At 44.5% G+C, this 21,572-nt stretch overlaps 1 protein-coding gene across 1 annotated transcript in view; it reads left to right on the top strand.

Annotated features, from left to right (window-relative positions):
- WDR7 (WD repeat domain 7) overlaps nucleotides 1–21,572 on the top strand; it is a gene marked incomplete at its 5' end in the record, with an annotated part of 300,870 nt that overhangs the window by 16,148 nt on the left and 263,150 nt on the right. Inside the window, 4 exons of the mRNA XM_015405476.1 lie at nucleotides 1,000–1,248; nucleotides 4,113–4,333; nucleotides 6,388–6,583; nucleotides 10,519–10,733. Coding sequence (XP_015260962.1) covers nucleotides 1,000–1,248; nucleotides 4,113–4,333; nucleotides 6,388–6,583; nucleotides 10,519–10,733 — 881 coding nt within the window. The remainder of the gene's footprint in view (nucleotides 1–999; nucleotides 1,249–4,112; nucleotides 4,334–6,387; nucleotides 6,584–10,518; nucleotides 10,734–21,572) is intronic.

Below are 21,572 nucleotides of genomic sequence, written 5' to 3'. Positions count from 1 at the left end.
GTCATGTCTGTTCGAGACTCAAGCAGTCTGTTTTAGTTTAGTTAGGGAGTCTTCCATTCTCTCTTTCTCCCCCTTTGCTCCTTATAACCATGAGGCTCTTTTAACGTTCACATTTTTAATCTGGTGATATAATTCTCAACAATGTCATTTCAATGATTTTACACAGGGTTGGGTTTTTTTTGCAAAGCTTCCAAAAGTTACTAGTCCCTATTTTTTAACTACTACTGTTACTGCTGCTGCTGCTGCTACTACTACTTCTACTACTGTTATTAAAATTTATATCCTGCCCTTCCCAAAATTGGCTCAGAGCGGACAACAACAAAGTGCATACACAATTAAAACCCCATAATTGCTTCTTAAACAGCTAAAACTGATTAGACAATTAAAAGGTGGCATATTGAGTGTAGCAGTTCAGACACGCTCTAAGCCAAACTGATGGTACTGGAGCCTTATCAGATTCAAGCTCCATATAGGGCAAATGGTCAGGCCAACTTCTATGCAGGGACCAGTGTTCCCTCTAAGCTGAGTTAGTGTGAGCTAGCTCACAGTTTTTTAGCCTCCGGCTCACACATTTCTGTCTTGGCTCAGGAAGGATGGCTCCAGAGCAAACTAATTTATGCAGCAGCCAAATCACTCGCTCACAGCTTTAATGCCAGTAGCTCAAAAAGTAGAATTTTTGCTCACAAGACTCTACAGCTTAGAGGGAACATTGGCAGGGACGCCAACTAATTGGGTGTCCTCCGCCTCAGCTAAAAGCCTGTTACTGTCCCGGGTAGATCTGTTCACCTGTATTAGAAAGCTGGCCTAGAAGGGGTTGGAGAGGGATCCAACATAGGATTGAAAGAAATTCCTGTACCGGCTGCTTAGAGGCAGTTCTTATTCACTACAGTCAGCCAGGTGTGGGAAGTCTTTAAGCCTTGCTCTGTAAAGTTAAAAGCTCCGAGATACGTTTCCATTTCTACAGCTGTCGTCTTCAGAGTATTTTATTTTTAAAAGCAGGGTTAAAAATAACGACCTCCATTTCGCTGCAAGAGGCCTTCAACAAACTTGTTCCCCGCCCGGCTGGAATCATCGACCAGCTGAGCTTCATGCCCCACAGTGATGAGCCCCTCAAAGTGACAGCCAGCGTTTACATCCCGGCACATGGCCGCTTAGTTTGTGGTCGTGAAGACGGGAGCATCGTCATCGTACCGGCAACTCAGACTGCTGTAGTTCAGCTCCTGCAAGACGAACACATGCGCAGAAGAGGTGTGTGGGGGTCACGGGAAGCTGTTGTGTGGGTGCAGGGTTCACGCGATGCAAAGACGACGAGAGACAAACAGCTTCTGCAGAAAGCTGACTCAATGAATGTCCTCTCACTCACCAGCTGTATTTATTGAAAAATCCGTCTCCTCCTTTCCCCCTCCCTTTCATACATTACAGCATCCTAGTCATGAGACATGAACTAAGGGAATGTGTGTGTGCAGGCAAGTTCTCTGTTATCTCTGCCAAGGCCAAATTGACTGCGTAGGCAATTACCAGACTTCTCATGCTGTTGGCACACAAATACCTTTGGGTTCCCAATCTCCAGCCAGGAGAATAGTGGATCCATCTGCACTGCTTTCCTACAGGAAGCGTCTTGTCAGTTCCTTGCGTGCTGTGTAATGTTGTGTGATATTTGTTTTTACATTCTTACTCAGGCAGCATTTGAAGAAAGTGCCAACATTCTTCCACCTTAATCCAACTGTTTTATTATTTATTAATTTTTTAATTTGATCTATATACGGCCCTTTTTTAATTCACATGTGCACACAAATGCACACAAGCTTTTAAAATTAATTTTAGCGGTGAATTGTGATTTTACAAGTTACAGCAGGTAGTGACTTCTTGTTTCAGAGATAGAAAAGGACCTCAAGGGTCATCTAGTCCAACCCCCTGCACAATGCAGGAAATTCACAGTTACCTCCAACTCTCCCAGTGTCCACTGCTCCATGCCCAGAGGAAGGCAAAAAACATCCAGGATGCCTGGTCCAATCTGGCCTGGAGGAGAATTCCTTCCTGACCCCAGAGTGGCAATTGGCCCTGGGCACAGAAAAGGGCCACGAGAGCCAAGCACTGGCTCATCCTGCCCTCCCTCTCAAGCTCTGCTTACATTCACAGAATCAGCATTGCTGTCAGATGGCCATCTAGCCTCTGCTGGAAAACCTCCAAAGAAGGAGAGCCCACCACCTCCCGAGGAAGCCCATTCCACTGAGGAATCTCTCTAAGTGTCAGGAAGTTTTTCGTAATGTTTAGCTGAAAACTCTTTTGATTTAATTTCAATCCATTGGTTCTGGTCCAGCCTTCTGGGGCAAGAGAAAAAACTATGTTTTTTTGTCATTGTCTGGGTGTGGAACAATGGTCACTGGGGGTGTGGAGGGGGTGGTATTTGTGAATCTCCTGCATTGTGCAGGGGGTTGGACTAGATGATCCTGGAGGTCCCTTCCAACTCTATGAGTCTATGATTCATATGCTGCTTGTGAAAAATGTGGCTCTATTATAGAAAACCAAGAGAACTTCTGTAAAACAACAACAAAGAAACCCTAAATTACATTCTTTGGATTTTAAAAATGGGGAATCTGAATACAGATTATACAACTGTTTGTGAAAACTATCTAGATTCTTGAACAGACCGTTAGTAGGTATAATGTTGGGTATGTGGAGTGGGTCGAATACTTGAGCTCACATCTGGGTCTGGAGCATTGACCCACAATAATGGTGGGTGTAGCATCTTGGCAGCAATGAACGTTCCTTGTTAGTCTGTGCTCCTCATTCTGAATGTCCTTGGTGCTTCTAGAGGCGGTTCTCTTGGGGTCGTTTGAGTAAACCGAACAAAGACTTACATGTGGTAAGCAAGCCATCGTAGAGATCCGCTGATAAAATATTCTCATCTTCTCTCACAATGCTTTTCAGTGGCATCAGTTATTCACACGTCCAGCTGTTGGCTAACAAATATAAAGAGAAATCAGAAGGTGTACATAAATGTGTTCCTTGTTAGTCTGTGCTCCTCATTCTGAATGTCCTTGGTGCTTCTAGAGGCGGTTCTCTTGGGGTCGTTTGAGTAAACCGAACAAAGACTTACATGTGGTAAGCAAGCCATCGTAGAGATCCGCTGATAAAATGTTCTCATCTTCTCTCACAATGCTTTTCAGTGGCATCAGTTATTCACACGTCCAGCTGTTGGCTAACAAATATAAAGAGAAATCAGAAGGTGTACATGAATGTGTACCCAAGCGTATGTGAATCAGCTGGGTAGTTACAGTGTAGCCTAGCAGTGGACTAGGAGCGGGCAGTAGCTGTTTAGTAGGGAAGCCCTAAGGCAGGTATGTGGGGCAGAGTGGGATAAACATCAAACATAGTAACATAACAATGAGTTAAATGGTTTACAATAACGATAATAAAGGGCCGTCAAGTTGCACCCAACTTATGGCACCCTCTCACAAGATTTTCAAGGCAAGAGATGAGCAGAAGTGGTTTGCCATTGTCTTCCAGTTTGGTGTAGTGGTTAAGTGTGCGGACTCTAATCTGGGAGAACCGGGTTTGATTCCCCACTCCTCCACTTGCACCTGGCTGGATGACCTTGGGCAAGCCATAGTTCTGGCACAGCTGTTCTTGAAAAAGAGCAGTTTCTGTCAGAGCTCTCTCAACCCCACCTACCTCACAGGGTGTCCGTTGTGTGGAGGGAAAGGGAAAAGAGTTTGTAAGCCGCTCTGAGACTCCTTTGGGTAGTGAAGGGCGGGGTATAAATCCAATCTCCTCTTCTTCTTCCTCTGCACAGCAACCCTGGTCTTCCTTCTTCCATCCAAGTACTAAGCCTGGCCGACTTGCTCAGCTTCTGAGTTCTGATGAGATCAGGCTAGTCTGGGCTATTCAGGCTGCTAAATGGAAAACAGGAAATATGATATTGCCACAGAAACGGAGTGCAGAATGATACAGGGCAGCCAGAGAAGGGAAAGAAATCTTCTTTTGCACGATTTATTCTTCCTGGCTTATTTTAATGTTGTCTTCCCCGCCTCCCCCCGAAGGCTGAAACTGTTCATAATGTCTTCATGCCGACTGTGTTTGTTTTCACCCCCCCACAACCCATTTTCCAGGTTGGCCACCCCATAGGACTCTGCGAGGTCATCGGAACAAAGTCACGTGTTTGCTGTACCCTCACCAGGTCTCCTCTCGCTATGACCAAAGATACTTGGTCTCGGGCGGAGTAGACTTTTCGGTCATTATCTGGGACATCTTTTCTGGGGAAATGAAACATATCTTCTGCGTGCACGGCGGAGAAATTACACAACTTTTAGTTCCTCCCGAAAATTGCAGTGTAAGTTGGCAATGAAAGAAAATGACTGTTTGTCATACTTCTTTAATAATGACCGGTACAGTCCATCCAGAATTGTGCTATTCTTTCTAGCATTGTGATTCTGTTGATCTGAAAATCAGTCTTGTTACAGCAGGAGTCCCCAACTTCTTTGAGCCTGCAAGTCCCTTTGTAATTCTGGTGTAGCATGGTGGGCTCAGCTACAGAATGGCTGATTTTGAAGGCGGAGCCATGCACAAAATGGTCTAGTGGTTAAGTGCACGGACTCTAATCTGGGAGATCCGGGTTTGATTCCCCACTCCTCCACTTGCACCTGGCTGGATGACCTTGGGCAAGCCGTAGCTCTGACAAGAGCTGTCCTTGAAGAAGAGCCGTTTCTGTCAAGAGCTCTCTCAGCCCCACCTATCTCACAGGGTGTCTGTTGTGGGGAGGGGAAGGGAAAGGAGTTTGTAAGCCACTCTGAGACACCTTTGGGTAGTGAAGGGCGGGGTATAAATCCAATCCTCCTCCCTCCGCCCTCCTTCCTCTTTCCTTCTTCTTCCTTCTTCTTTCTTCTACTTCTTTTTCTTCTTCTTCTGTCTTTTAGTCATACAGTGGGGATCTTTGTGCTGTGGTAGCTGCCATTTAAAAAAATCTTTACAGCCAATCAAATCTCCAGTGGCCAATCCAATCTCCAATGGCCTTGTTGGACAAAAACTCTATTTGGCCCTGCCCACTTTCTAAAAACACTTTGTGTTGGCTGGTACCATGTTGGGGACCCCTGTATTAAAGATTTAAACATATCATTGGCTTATATTAACAAAAGTATAATAACTTGCATCTACCCTGTTATCCTGTGCATGTGTACTTCAAAATATGTTGTGTTACTGGGCTTAATTCTGGATAAGCATTTATCATCTGTAGGATTGTCTTGTGTGCTTGTCCCTCTTGATGTTTACGTCTTAGCATTGGTTTAGAAAGCAATATAAATCTAGCATGAGAGACGAATGTGCACCTCTGCACAGATGAGCAGAGTCTTCGTAGGCTGCTTGGCTGTGTAAAATCACAATCCGCATAACTGAGTAGCAGGGAAGCAGGGAAATGCAGTTTGGGGAACGGATTGGGACAAGGGAGAATTTCCCAGTAAGTTTTCGGTTTCTGGGCTGTTGTAGGAGGGGCAGTGATAATTTATAAAATACTGTGTGGGAAGAACTAAACAGTCCTCTGTATTCAACCTTAACAAAACTGTGGCTAATAGGCAGCCGTTATTAGGGGTGCGGCTGGGGTAGTGGAAGATGGCTTGCCCCAAGCTGTGTAGTGAGATCAGTGGTACGGGTGGGGATTGGAGCCTCAGTTTTATTGCCGTCACACACTAGGTTGATATTTTCAGTGAGTTATCTACCACGACTCCCAGGATCTCTCTCCTGGTTAGTCTCTGCAAGAAAAGGTGTAGAAAAGGACAAGTAAAACGATTAAGGGGATGGAACACCTTCTCCATGAACAAAGGTTGAAGAGGTTAGGGCTCTTTAGCTTGGAGAAACGATGACTTCAGGGGTGACATGACAGAGGTTTACAAAACTATGCATGGGATAGAAAATATAAAGAAGTACTTTTCTCCCTTTCTCACAATACAAGAACTCAAGGGCATTCAGTGAAACTAATGAGCAGTAGGCTTAGAACAGATCAAAGGAAGTACTTCACCCAAAGAGTAATTAACATGTGGAACTCACTGCCGCAGGAAGGGGTGGTGGCTACAGGCACAGACAGCTTCAAGAGGGGATTGGATAAACATATGGAGGAGAGGTCCATGAGTGGCTGTTAGCCACAAGGTGTAGATGGAACACTCTGGGAAGTGATGCTCTGTATTCTTGGTGATTGGAGGGCAACAGTGGGAGGGCTTCTGGAGTTCTGGCCCCACTGGTGGACCTCCTGATGGCACCTGTTTTGGCCGCTGTGTGACACAGAGTGTTGGACTGGATAAGCCATTGGTCTGATCCAACATAGTTTCTCTCATGTTCTTATGTTCAACACATATGTTACAATGACAAGTAAGGTTATTCTTTTTTTTTCTTTTTCAGTCACGAGTCCAGCACTGTGTGTGCTCTGTGGCCAGTGACCACTCAGTGGGACTTCTGAGTTTACGAGAGAAGAAATGCATCATGCTAGCTTCCCGGCATCTATTTCCAGTTCAAGTGATAAAGTGGAGGCCGTCCGATGACTATCTAGTGGTTGGATGTTCCGATGGGTCTGTATATGTCTGGCAGATGGATACTGGTAAGATAAAGAGTATAAGAAGCAGCTTAAACAACACCGGTGTAGAAACTGTGTCTAATCTTATGTTTAAGGAAAAGCTTGCCACGTGTGTTGTCCCAAGGTTTGCCAGCCTTCAGGTGGTGGAAATCCAAACACAACATCCATGACAAAAATAACAAAGAGTCAATCAAGACATGTTTGCAAAATCATTTACTGTAGTAATTCTGTAGAAAATTATCTTCTGTTATCGCTCACACGCAACGAATACTGCGCAATATAAACAAATCCGTTTCACAAGAATTGCTTTATCTGAGCATGTAGCAATCACAGTTCTTATCAGTTTCTAATCAACCCTTGAAGGAAACATTCCATGTTGACTCTCTAATAACAGAACCCAAGATCTTCACAGTGATTTTGCAAACATATCTTTATTGACTCTTCGTTATTTTTGTCCGGGATGTTGTGTTTGGATTTCCTCTTCCTCCCGTGATCTCTCATTGTTAACCTCCAGGTGGTGGCTGGAAATCCGGGATTACAACTCATCTCCAGTCGACAGAGATCAGTTTGCCTGGAGAAAATGGCTGCTTTGGAAGGTGGACTCTTTGGCATTGTGCCCCACTAAGGTCCCTTCTCTCCCCAAACCCCGCCCTCCCCAGGCTCCACCCCCCCAAATTTCCAGGTTTTTCCCAGCCCAGAGCTGGCAACCTCCGTTATCCTCCCAAACATATCTTTCTTGGAAAACTTAACTCTGAAAGTCCTTTTATGATTGGCTTTTGAACTCACGATGACCAAAGAAAGGGTTGAAGCGTGAAAGGTTAATATTTTTAATCAGGGTTTTTTTTTAAAGGAATAAGGTGGTAAAAGAAGAAGGTAGTAAAGCCTCTTGGATGCTTAGAAAGCTGTTCTAAAAATATTATTCCTCTTCCACATGTGAATTTTATACTGCTTCTGTGCCTTTGCAAATTAAGTGGCATGTTCATGCTTGCTTCATGTCTACATTTGGGGCCAGGGCTATTGGAGTGTTTCCATGAATGAAAGGATTTCCACCTGTAGAGTGTAACTTTTTATATCCTGCCCCCCCCCTCCCCCGGAGCAGGTGGCACTTGGGGCCACTGACAGAGACGGGAGGTAAGAAATCCATGCTCTGCATGCAGAAACCCCCAATGACAGGTCCAACCTTAGAGCAGTGCTGAGCACACTGGCCAACACCTGGAGTCTGCTTGCTGTCATTCAGGGTTCCTGCAGCTGACGGGGCGCATGCATATTCTCTCTTTTATTCTCTATCCTTGTTGATATCTCATTGTTATAGAGATTTCAGTAAAACCCTTTTTCTTTCACCACTGGTGTGCTTATTACCCTGTTTTCCCGAAAATAAGACCTACCCCAAAAATAAGCCCTAGCAGGATTTCTATGCATTTGTGGTATAAGCCCTAGTGTGTCTTCTTGAGAAAAAATAAATATAAGACAGTGTCTTATTTTCGGGGAAACACGGTACCGTCAAATACATTGGGGGGGGGAGAACCTCTTTGCCACTTGACAATACAAGTGCTGATCTCAGGCACTGTTTCTAGACCTTTGCTGCATCCCCAAAATCTGATGGAAAGGGCGAGATGGAGACAGTGGGGTGTCAGGCATACTGATGCCGTCATAACCTAAACACTGTGCTTAGCCGATTTGATATGATTTTGATCTATTTAATTTGTTGTCCAGCCCTCCCGACCTAGGCCGGCTCAGGGCGGCTTACAGAACAGAATAAAATTCTAATGATACATAAAACACAGTTATTTCCAATAGTACAATTCCAATAACACATAAAACACAATCAATATAAATACAATGTTAAAATGGAAGCGTCATCCAGAAAGCCCTGTATTCCAGTATACTGGAGAGCTAGTTTGGTGCACTGGTTAAGAGCACAGACTCTAATCTGGGAGAACCGGGTTTGATTCCCCACTCCTCCACTTGCACCTGGCTGGATGACCTTGGGTAGCTCTGGCACAGCTGTTCTTGAAAAAGAGCAGTTTCCGTCAGAGCTCTCTCAGCCCCACCTGCCTTACACAGGTTGTCTGTTGTGGGGAGGGGAAGGGAAAGGATTTTGTAAGCCGCTCTGAGACACCTTTGGATAGTGAAGGGCGGGGTATAAATCCAATCTCTTCTTCTTCTTCTCTAATCTGGGAGAACAGGGTTTGATTCCCCACTCCTCCACATGCAGCTGCTGGTGTGACCTTGGGTCAGTCACAAGTTCTCTCGGAGCTGTTCTCTCAAGAGCAGTTCTCGAAAGAGCTCTCTCAACCCCACCTGCCTCACAGGATGTCTGTTGTGGGGGAGGGGAAGGGAAGGGAGATTCTAAGATGCTCTGAGACTCCTTCGTGTAGTGAAAGGTGGGGTATAAATCCAATCTCATCTTCTCCTTCTAGAGGGCTGGGGGGAAAAACTGTACAACGTCTCTACTGAATATTTACCAGTGGTGATTTACAAAAGCCTGGGAAAATATTCATTTTTCAGGCATCTGCCTCTGTCTTTGTCTCTCAGCCAGCTTTGCCAGCATCTGTATGTGTTCCTAAATTTTGTCCTTGAAAACAGATACCATGAGTTTGCTATTATGACGATTCCACCCTCCCTCACAGGATTTCCCTTTATCTTCTTTCTGGATGAGCCCCCCCTAGCTGTCCCACTCAGTCGTTTGAATGTATGTTGTTAGATGCTAACCCAGCCTAGGGAACTGAGGGGAGAAACTAAAATCCTTCTTATGCCCTGTTTTGAAAATGGCACACGAGAGGCTGATGGTAGTTTAAAAATAACAAACTGTTTTATTTAACTTAGAGGGGGAATGGTCAAGTTGGAATCAGGTGTATGACTTACGAGGTGAACAGATAATAGGAATGAGGTTAACTTTGAATACAAATAAATTCCAGATAATTTGTCACAAACAAGTAACTTTCTGTTATTCAGACAGGTCATTAAAACTTGAGGAAAGAGATTTCTTGGCAGTCGCTGCTTAAATACACAATCATAAGCTTCTTTGTCTCACAGACACTTAAGTTGGTGAAGGCAGGAACATTCAAACAAGTTCCAATTTCTTTCCTTATCCACTGGCTAAGGATCATCCCCTTCTTTTAGGAGCTATTTCCTTTAGACTTGATAAGGATCACCCCCCTTTTCTAGGAGCTGTTTCTTTCAGGCTTGAATGAGGATCCTTCTTGATCCTCACTCCGTTATCCTACCTTCCCAGTCAACTGTCCGTTCTTAACTCTCAACTGTCACTCTTGACTCTTTCAACTGAAGAATTCCATTTGAATCCCTTGTCACTCAAGGTTTCAGACCAGGTTGCAGCATTAACCATTTACTGTCTGTCACAGCTTTAAATGTCACTGTAGACTTAACCGGCATAGAAATATTGTTGTTTTCAACACAATTACAATGTCTCAAAGGCTATTAACTGTCTTTACAAGCTTTCATAGGACAGAGCCATCTTTGTTGGATGTTTCTGATGAAGAAGGAGATTATTGCCTGGAAGAAAGCACGGGGTCACAATAACCACACACATGAAGCTGCCATATACTGAACCACACCCTTAGTCCTTCAGAGTCTACTCAGACTGACAGCGGCTCTCCAGAGTCTCAGAATGAGGCCTTTCCTATCATGTGCTGCCCGATCCTTAACTGGAGGTGCTGGGGATTGAACATGGTACTTTCCACATGCCAAGCAGTTGCTCTGCCAGTGACCCTGTCTGAAATTCTTTGTGGTGCAACAAGGTCTTTTGTTCATTTGTAACAGACTCTTCCTGGGTTTTCTGCTGCATTTTTAATAGTTCTAGCGTGAGCAGCTGCAAGATTGTTCAGAGTGTGGTTGATGTATGGTGCATCTCACTAAATGAGGAATGGCTCCTTCGCTCCGTAGAAAAACATGTGAATTTGTTTCATTTTCAAACAGTTTCTCTCCTTCCTTTCCCCAAGGTGCACTCGACCGCTGTGTAATGGGGATAACAGCTGTCGAGATCTTGAATGCTTGTGATGAGGCTGTGCCTGCCGCCGTGGACTCCCTTAGCCACCCTGCCGTTAACTTGAAACAGGCCATGACCAGGCGAAGCCTGGCTGCTTTGAAAAACATGGCCCATCAGAAACTGCAGACCCTGGCCACCAATCTCTTGGCTTCCGATTCGTCTGACAAAGTAAGGCTTGTTTTTGTCCTAAGGGGGTAAAAACACTTCTATCTGGTTGCTATTCAGTATATACTAGTGAAATGCTTGCTAATATGTGGGGGGGCAGGTCTTGTGGTGGGAGAGTCCCCCTGCGGGGGATGGCAGCTGCAAAGTGTCTACAGTGGGCAGGGTGCACAACCCTCCAAATATTCCCTGTTGGTGGAGGGCGGAACAACCAAAGCTGGCAGTGCAAGGGGTTGTACAGATTTTGCCCAAAGTACAGTGACATATGAGCCGCCCCTCCATATGAATTGTGGCCATTCATTTGTATGGGGGAAAATAAAGGGGTGGGAAAGACAATGATGCCAGGAAGAGTTAAAGGCAGGAAGAAAAGAGAAAGCCCCACCATGAGATGGATTGAATCAACAAAAGAAGCCACTGGTTTCAGTTTGAGAGACCTGAGCCAGGCTGTTAACGAGAGGACATTTTCTTTTTGTATTTTTCATATGTGCATGTGTGTGCGTGTGAGTGTGTGTGCACCTGGAAGTCTGTTGACTGACTCCTATTGGGGGCCTGGAGGATATTCTCAGAGGTGGCTGAATAAAGCCTGCCCCCGTCCTCCCGACTGCTGGCATTCCAAGGGGGTCTCCCACCTAAGGACTTGCCAGAGTCGACCCTGCTTAGCTTCCGAGATCCGACGGGATCGGGCTTGCCCGGGCCATCCAGGTGAGGGCAACAAGAGGGCCCTTTGGAGGTCATTCATCCATAGGGCCGCTGTAAGTTGGAAGCAACATGATGGCACTGGCACAGATGGGGAGCACCTTTAGGTGGGGTTAAACTTGCTCGCTCTTTATTTTATTTATTTATACCTCGCCCTCCCCGCCAAAGGCGGGCTCAGGGCGCCTTACAGATTTTCCATAAAAATGCAATTAAAACCCTTCCTGGTGAGTTCAGTGTGTAGGCTGAGAAGCAGATTTTTATACCTCTTTGCTGTGTCCCAGACCCAAAGTATATTGTTGTACAGAACTGTGCAGGGCCTCTGTTGGCATAGCACCCTCCTGGGCTCTGTTTCTTGGTCATGCTTAGAAGAGTGGTTGTTAACGAGGCCCCTATGGCTTCACGAGGAGCTGGTCTACAAATGGGGTGGAACATTCAGGATTTTTAGGCAGCTCCTTTCCCCCTCGCTTGCAGTGCCACGGGGGCTGTGCTCACCTGAGGATAACATCCTAGTTCTCCCTTTAAAAAGGTGGAACAACATCAAATACGGATCAAAATTAACACTGAGAACTTGGGTGGCCATCACGCACAAGGATCTGATTGAATGTATAAGGTTGTGCTGTTAAGACTGTTGTTTTTGTCTTAACTTAGTATTTGTGGCTTGGGGGGCTTTTAGCTGTGATGTTGCAAACTTAGCAGTCAGTGGCGGAATGAAGGGTTTTTTTTTCTGTATTTTTGTAATTTTGTGTGCGTGTGCCCGTGTGTGTGTGCCCGTGCCTGGAAGTCATGGTGACCTCTGGCAACCCCTATTGGGGCACGGAGAGCATTTAGAGAAGTGGCTTGATAGCCTGCCTCTGGCCTCCCAGCCCTGGTATTCTTTGGAGGTCTCTCATCCAAATACTTGCCAGAGTCGGCCCTGCTTAGCTTCCAAGATCTAATGAGATCGGGCTTGCCTGGGCTATCCAGGTCAGGGCAATAGTGGAATGAAGATTGAGAACCACTGTCCTACGGTGTGACTGTGTTCAATATTGGTTTTAGATTTTGAAATATAAGTTGCTTTCCAGCATGTCGGCTTCATTTCTGTCAGGGGAAGCTGCTAGTTGTATGTAAGTTGGTAGAGCTCTTTCCTTAATAAAATTTTCAGGGTATGAGCTACCCCCTAAAAGCTGGTCAGTCTCTCAGGTGGTACTGGGCTTGAATCTAGCAGTTCTACTGCAGACAACATGGCTAAACTGTGAAACTTCCCTAATAACTTCCCTGAGCCGGCCTCAGCTGGGAGGGCGGGGTATAAATCTGCATAATAAATAAAATCAATAAAGCTCCATCTATGTTAGCCTCTTACGTGTGGGAGAATTTGGGTAACAGTCATAGACCCATATACAGGAGTGGGAAGACCACAGCAGAGGACGATCTTTTATTCCCCTTACCTATCCTGTCCATCAGCCTCCCTTTGTTTGTGTGCTTTGAAATGAAATAAATCTACAAGCCCAGAGGTTATGATAACACCCTGTAAAGTTCCTTCCAGTATGCTGTGGGATGGTCAAAATGGTCTCTAAAGGTTCTCTTTTGGGGATTTTTGTATTTTTTAAAATATGTGTGTGTGAGTGTGTGTGCACATGGAAGTCATGGCGACCTCTGGTGACTGTTCTCTACTGGGGCCTGGAGGCTATTCAGAGAGGTGGCTAAATAAAGCCTTCCCCTGTCTTGCGCCTCTGGTATTTCAAGGAGGTCTCCCATCCAAGGACTTGCTTAGCTTCTGAGATCTGACGAGATTGGGTTTGCCTAGGCTATCCACGTGAGGGCCTTATCAAAAGTTCTTGAATCAGGGAAGATCTGGAAAAGATCAGAGATTGATGTGAAAATCAGCTGGTTGTGATGAAGAGCTGTCTGAATAAGTATTCAAAAATATTCACTAATTAAATTAGTAACTTAGGCCTACCAGTCTGGGAAGAAATCACTGTGAAGTATTTTGAAATGATTTCTTACCCTGTTAAGGTGAATAGGCTTGAGTGAGGCATGCCAGGTGGGCACACATTTTTGTTGTTGTTGTTCAGTCACACAGTCGAGTCCAACTCTTCGCAACCCCATGGACCAGATCACGCCAGGCCTTCCTGTCTTCCGCCGTCCTCTGAAGTTTGCTCAATTTCATGTTCGGCACACATTTTAATGTTAATGAATATTCCTGTGAGGGCCATAAGAACATAAGAGCCCTGCTGGATCAGACCAGTGGCCCATCTAGTCCAGCATCTTGTCTCACACAGTAGCCAAGCATTTCTTCTGGATAGCTAACAACAGAGAATAGAGGCTGAGGCCTTCCCCTGAAGGTCATATGCGAAGATTCAGGAAATGTGGAAAACAGTTGGAGAAATGGTTAGAAATATAATATTTATAATGTGTCCGCCTTGATTAAATACATTTTGTTTGCCTTTATTATGTGAATCATTTGTCTTCTGCCCCCTAAACCTTGAAGGGATTAAAATATTAGTGGGCATAAATTAAAAGATCTGCTGTGGTAGAAGCACCACAAAATGGTTGTTAACTTGATAATTATTTGTTGTTGTTCAGTCGCACAGTCGAGTCTGACTCTTCGCGAACCCATGGACCACATCACGCCAGGTTAAGTGTGCGGACTCTAATCTGGGAGAACCGGGTTTGATTCCCCACTCCTCCACTTGCACCTGCTGATGTGACCTTGAGTCAGTCACAAGCTCTGGCACAGCTGTCCTTGAAAAAGAGCAGTTTCTGTCAGAGTTCTCTCAGCCCCCCCCACCTCACAGGGTGTCTGTTGTGGGGAGGGGAAGGGAAAGGAGTTTGTAAGCCGCTCTGAGACTCCAAGTGAAGGGCGGGGTATACATCCAATCTCCTCCTCCTCCTCTTCTTCTTCATCTTCTTCTTCCTCTTCTTCCTCTTCTTCCTTTTCCTCCTCTTCCTCCTCCTCTTCCTCCTCCTCTTCCTCCTCTTCCTCCTCCGTCATGCTCCGGAGTTTTCGTAACTTTATGTTCATTGCATCAATAGCACTGTCTAACCATCTCATCCTTTGTCGTCCCCTTCTTCTTTGACCTTCAGTCTTTCCCAGCATCAGGGTCTTCTCCAGTGAGTGCTCCCTTCTCATTGGGTGGCCAAAGTATTTGAGCTTCAGCTTCAGTATCTGGCCTTCCAGGGAACAGTCAGGGTTGATTTCTTTTAGGATTGACTGATTTGATCTTCTTGCAGTCCAAGGGACTCTCAAGAGTCTTCTCCAGCACCATAGTTCAAAAGAATCTATTCTTCGGCGCTCGGCCTTCCTTATAGTCCAACTCTCGCAGCCATACATGACTACTGGGAATACCATTGCTTGGACCATGCGTATTTTTGTTGGCAGGGTGATGTCTCTACTTTTTATCATGCTGTTGAGGTTCGCCATCGCTTTCCTCCCAAGGAGAATCAAAGGCTTTAGCATCGTCAATGAAGCAAAAGTAGATGTTTTTCTGGTACTCTCTTGCTTTCTCCATAATCCAACGAATGTTGGCAATTTGATCTCTAGTTCCTCTACCTCTTCAAAACCCAGCTTGTACTTCTGGCAGTTCTCTATCCACGTACTGCTGAAGCCTAGCTTGTAGCAACGATTGAAGTGAATGGAGTGTTTCTGAAGGTTCCTGTGTATTGGATTGGTTGAAGGACGTTTGGAATATCCTGAATGTTATAAACGTTTTCCTCATTTAGTAAGACTGCATGATGATTGATGGTAGTGTCTTTTATTTATTAGATGTATACCCCGCCCTCCCCGCCAAAGCAGGCTCAGGGCGGCTTGCATAATTTTTTTAAAAACAGTTAAGACCAACGTTAAGTACTATACATTTATAATTTTCCTATGCAGTGGTGAACATGTTCCAATATTGCCATATCCAATATTTTTGTGACAGGAGTCAGTTAACACAACAATGGCGATGGCAAGATCCCAGGAAGGTTCTGATGTTATAACCAGATGTGCCAGATGTTAGATGTGGTCAAATGTGGTCAAATGCCTGGTGGAAGAGCTCCGTCTTGCAGGCCCTGCGGAATTGTAGCAAGTTATGCAGGGCCCTGAGATCCTCGGGGAGCTCAGAGGTTTACAGTTTACTGAAGACAGTTCATCCGTATGTGCCTTTAGAAGCCCCGGTTTTTATCTAATAGCTGATTTCCCCCCCTGCTTTGCTGAGAGGAACATTCATACCAGTTATACTTTGTTTTGTTCTGTAAAGTCAAGTTTATAAATATGGGAAAAAATCTAGCCTGCCTTGTCCTTTTAAAAATCACTTTATGCGACTGATAATAGCGAGGATATGAGTGTGCCCTCCAGAGTACGGCTTTCAGCTATAGTTAACGTAGCTCAGCTCAAAAAGGAAAACCGTGATGGAGGCAGGCCTGCATGCAGAAATCCTTCATGAAAAATTTATTTGAGCTGAGCCACTCGGGATCTTTCTTGCCACTTCCTTTGCATTGGGAATTCTTCTCAGCACTCTCGAGTCGCGGTTTCTCATCTTAGGGAAGAAAACAAAAACAGAGTGGCAGACGAGTCACCTCTTTAATGGCTTCGGTAAGGAGTTGAGCGTAGCTTGTTTATGAGAAATTTTAAACCCGGATGACCAATGGAAATTTTACAAACCAACATTTCCCGGATACATTTGCAACGGTATTTCAATTCTATCATAAGAACATAAGAGAAGCCAATGTATTATATGTAATGTGTTTTAGAGTAACTGTACGTTTGGCTTAAGACCTCTGGTCAATGAAGCTAATAACTGAAAGGAAAGAGAAGCCAGTGTTGTTTCAGGCCAATGGCCCAGCCGATCCGACACTCTGTCGCACAGTGGCCAAAAATACCAGGTGCCATCAGGAGGTCCAGCAGTGGGCCTAGGACACTAGAAGCTCTCCCCACTGTTGCCCCCCCCCAGCACCAAAAATACAGAGCATCACTCACCCCAGACTGAGAGTTCCTATCTATACCTTGTGGCTAATAGCCACTGATGGACCTCTGCTCCATATGCTTATCATGCAGTGCCATGAGGCTCTAAGACAAGCCCAGTTTTGCAGCTTCTTTAGTAGCGTTCTCTAAAATGAGGCCGACCCGGGAGCCTAGGATTAAAATCATAAGGCAATTCCACAGGCAACTTTGGGTAACTCGTTATTTGAAAGCCAGCTTACAAAGGCTGTTGTCATAGAATCATAGGACCACAGAGTTGGAAGGTGCCATACAGGCCATCTAGCCCAACCCCCAGCCTTGAGCATCCCTGACAAGTGTTTGTCCAGCCACTGCTTAAAGACTGCCAGTGACTGCTTAAAGACTGCCAGTGACTTGTCAGTGCCTTCTTTAAGATAAACAAAAGGGGTTGGATCCAGTGTCTCTATTCCACTAAGTGAGGGGTGGGATTCTGTCTCAGTTGCAAGAAGAGTCATTCGATCCCTTGGCTTTGCAAAGTTAATTACCAAGTCGTACCTAGATCAGGATGGGTAGCCGTGTTAGTCTACCTGTAGCAGTAGAAAAGAGCAAAAGACCAGTAGCGCCTTGAAGACTAACAAAATATGTGGCAGGTATGAGCTTTCATGAGTCACTGCTCACGTAGACGTGAGCAGTGACTCATGAAAGCTCATACCTGCCACATATTTTGTTAGTCTTCAAGGCGCTACTGGTCTTTTGCTCTTTTCTACTGCTACAGGTAGACTAACACGGCTACCCATCCTGATCTAGGTACGACTTGGTAATTAACTTTGCAAAGCCAAGGGATCGAATGACTCTTCTTGCAACTGAGACAGAATCCCACCCCTCACTTAGTGGAATAGAGACACTGGATCCAACCCCTTTTGTTTATCTTAAAGAAGGCACTGACAAGTCACTGGCAGTCTTTAAGCAGTCACTGGCAGTCTTTAAGCAGCGGCTGGACAAACACTTGTCAGGGATGCTCAAGGCTGGGGGTTGGGCTAGATGGCCTGTATGGCACCTTCCAACTCTGTGGTCCTATGGTTCTATGACAACAGCCTTTGTAAGCTGCCTTTCAAATAATGAGTTACCCAAAGTTGCCTGTGGCTCCCGGGTCGGCCTCATTTTAGAGAACGCTACTAAAGAAGCTGCAAAACTGGGCTTGTCTTAGAGCCTCATGGCACTGCATGATAAGCATATGGCACCCGGGTCTCGAACTGCTGAACTACTGACCTTCAACAGCCTGCAGTTCAGCATCTTAACCACTTGAGCCACCGCAGCTCCTCCTATCTATACCTTATGGCTAATAGCCACTGATGGACTTCTGTTCCATATGCTTATCTAATTCCCTCTTGAAGCTGCCCACGCTTATAGCTGCCACCACCTCCTGTGGCAGTGAATTCCATGTGTTAATCACCTACATGTTGTTTTTAATGCAGAAGTGATGTTATTGGATATGTTTGCCACGTCTGTATTCTAATATGAGATTTTGAGCTCCTTAATTGAAACTGTCAGCCAGGGAGGGTTCAGTAAGAACGGGCAGAGATCCTTCATGGAAGATCTCTTCTCTTCCAGTCTGTCTGTATTCCACCTCGGGCCCTTTTGATTAAACGCAGCAGATTGAGTCGGTGCAGATGTGCTTTGGCACAAAAGCTGCATTGTAGTAGGATGGAGATCAATAATTCAGGCAGATGATCAGTATCATATATTTTTTTTCCCAGAGAAGGAAAGTATGAACATCACATGCCTTATAGCTAAACCGCTGTGCAGGTGATGCTTAATATGTTTGCTTTTTTACCTGTCCGTGTATTACATTTCTATCCGGTCGGTCTTCGGTCTCCCATTTGGACAGCGACCGAACTGGAGTTCTCATTGGGGTTGCCGCACCAGTATGCCTTCTGACTAGATCTCAGGACTCGAGCGATAAGTGCTAATTGCTTGTTTCCCACAGTACAGATGTTGGGCTTTCGGTTTTCATGGCTCTCATCCTGATGTTGTTCTGGAGGTCTGAGGTTACCAGGATCACCACCCAACTCAAAGCATCGCTCGGTTAAAAAAAATTTCCGGAACACCACGACGTTAACCCAAACCTTAGTTTTCTGGTTCTGCAGTCAGATTCTCAGCCAATCTGCTCAAGAAGAGTAATTGTGCGCCATTCCCCCCCCCCCCCCCGGGTTCAAAATGGGCATAAGCCGCGCTTACACGAACCTCTGACAATCCGGCTCACCAACCACCTAAGGCGGGGAAGAATTACCCTCTTCTGTGTCTCGAGCTTCTCATTTTGGAATTTAAGCGTTATCCCCTCTTTACAATGGTAGGTAAGCATGGCAAGCGCAAAAGAGAGTTTCTGCAGGGGTTTTGTAGGGTTTGAAAAAAATGCGGAAGCTTCTTTACTTGCATGATGACACAGTAGTAGATGGGACAGAAAGTTGACAGAAACTGCATGTCGGTATCAAAGGAAGCCAGGGGGCCGATAGAGCTCCCCCAGTTGCTCCCCTGGGTGTATCAAAGGTAGGAGAATTCAGTGAGGGCTTTCCTGATTATGCATGCATACCGGAATCTGGAGCTCAGCATAGAATCCCAGCATTCTGAGTTACTCAGCATTCAAGACTAACAAACTTTATCGTAGCATAAGCTTTTGAGAAACACAGCTCTCTTCATCAGATGCATCTGATGATGAGAGCTGTGTTTCTTGAAAGCTTATGCTACGATGAAGTTTGTTAGTCTTAAAGGTGCTACTGGGCTTTTTACTATTTTGTCGTTATTGTGTCTCACTGTTTCCTTAGATACTTAAGAACAAAAGTGATAGTTAGCCTCATCTTATATAAAGGTAAAGGTTTCCATTTGCTTGAAAGCCAGTCGAATCCGACTCTAGGGGGTGGTGCTCATCTCCATTTCCAAGCCAAAAAGCCAGCGCTGTCCGAAAACTTCTCCGTGGTCATGTGGCCGGCATGACTAAACGCCGAGGCGCACAGAATGCTGTTACCTTCCCAGTGTATCTACTTGCAATTTCTTGCTTTCAGACTGCTAGGTTGGCAGGAGCTGGGGCCAGAGACGGGAGCTCACTCCATCACCTGGCACTCGGGTCTCGAACTGCCAAGCTACCCGCCTTCCTGTCTGCAACTCAGCATCTTAACTTCTGAGCCACTGTGACCCTACTTCATCTCATATAAACACCAGCAAATGAAAATTCTCACTAGTGTGCTGCAATGGAACCATCTTGGGAACAGCACAAAGATTAAGGATGGAAATGCCCATGAGTGAAAGTATGCTGAGAAGTTGAGGTTTTTTTGGGGGGGCTTCTTGCTTTCTAACACGGACAGCAGAGGGCAGCAGAGATCCACTTTTGGTTGCAGTTTCGGATTATTTTTCCCTTCATGCGTTTTATGTTTGGTGTTGATTTTAAACAGTGTCATTTTTTCCCCTGCACTGCAATCTCAAGCCTGCATCCAGAGATATGGATTTCTTTATGTTCCATTAAAATCAATGATACACACGTGTGATCCTGCATGGAAGGTGGTTATTTGGATCAGTTAGCCAATCATATTTCAAGCATCAGCTTGCAGTCTTAAATTTCATTCCAGGTACCGTTCTCCTATAAGACATCCGGTTGATTTAATGGTATTCTGAAATGCGCCAGCCCATTAATGCAGCAGTCTTGTTTAGCAAAAATAGTTCTCTTCAATACGGCACAAATACCTGTTTTGAAATAATTGGTACATAAGGAGGATCTTACTAAAACGCACGTCATGTTAGTGATCATAAATGTGTTACATATTTAGATCCTTGTGTGATTTTTGTGGCTTTTCTTCATTTTGGTATTATAGGAATTACCCAGTCAGCTGCATGTAATATTTGTTTAAGAGTACAGGATAGTATCCAGCTGCATGTAATATTTTAAACAAATACAGGATAGTATCCTTTTTTTTTTTTAAGCCCCCGAAGGGGATTTTTTATTGATTTTTATCCACTACAAAAAACTACAACAGAAAAAAAGGGAGGGGAAACTACGTATACGGGAGAAAGTAAAGAACCCACTACTAACTAAAAACCCAAGAGAGGAGATCTTAGCCAATCATATTTCAAGCATCAGCTTGCAGTCTTAAATTTCATTCCAGGTACCGTTCTCCTATAAGACATCCGGTTGATTTAATGGTATTCTGAAATGCGCCAGCCCATTAATGCAGCAGTCTTGTTTAGCAAAAATAGTTCTCTTCAATACGGCACAAATACCTGTTTTGAAATAATTGGTACATAAGGAGGATCTTACTAAAAAGCACGTCATGTTAGTGATCATAAATGTGTTACATATTTAGAACCTTGTGTGATTTTTGTGGCTTTTCTTTATTTTGGTATTATAGGTATTTCCCAGTCAGTTGCACGTAATATTTGTATAAGAGTACAGGATAGTATCCAGCTGCATGTAATATTTTAAACAAATACAGGATAGTATCCTGTTATTATATAGATGAGTTATAAGACAAAATAATGTTTCCTATCCCAGTCATATCTTAAAAACCTTATTTACAGGGGTTCTTACTATTCATTAATTTTGTTGTGTTTTAATGTTATTGCTGGCTTTGGTCGTAAATAAAACTTAAAACTTACACATTGTCTGTGTTAAATTCCTTTCTGGTGCCTTGTATCTCAGTTATCCCAGCAGTGTCATTAAATCAGAAGATTTTCTGATCCATCTCCTTCTCTGTGTGTCTGTGTGCTCATTGGTTTTATTTGTATGCTTTTAAAGCATCCATTTGTTTTATTACAACTTATTTTATCCCATTTTTTAACTTTTATAAGTATCTCAGTGTGTGTACAAATAAAAAAATAAAAAACATTGTTGTCAAATATGTTTAGAAGACCAGCAGTTTTGTTAAACTTCCCCGCTCACAAGATAAGAACATAAGAGAAGCCATGTTGGATTTTATTACAACTTATTTTATCCCATTTTTTTACTTTTATAAGTATCTCAAAGAGTGTGTGTACAAATAAAAAAATCAAAAACATTATTGTCAAATATGTTTAAAAGACCAGCAGTTTTGTTAAACTTCCCCGCTCACAAGATAAGAACATAAGAGAAGCCATGTTGGATCAGGCCAATGGTCCATCCAGTCCGTGTCACACAGTGGCCAAAACCCAGGGGCCATCAGGAGGTCCACCAGCGGGGCCAGAGACAACAATAAAACATAAACCCATAACCAGGGTGGAAAGCATGT

Source organism: Gekko japonicus, unplaced genomic scaffold (assembly GCF_001447785.1).
Source record: "Gekko japonicus isolate JY-2015 unplaced genomic scaffold, Gekko_japonicus_V1.1 scaffold2013, whole genome shotgun sequence".
NCBI classification, from domain to species: Eukaryota; Metazoa; Chordata; class Lepidosauria; order Squamata; family Gekkonidae; genus Gekko; species Gekko japonicus.
The sequence above is the reverse complement of the archived record's forward strand: the minus strand, read 5'-3'. Positions and strand labels throughout refer to the sequence as shown.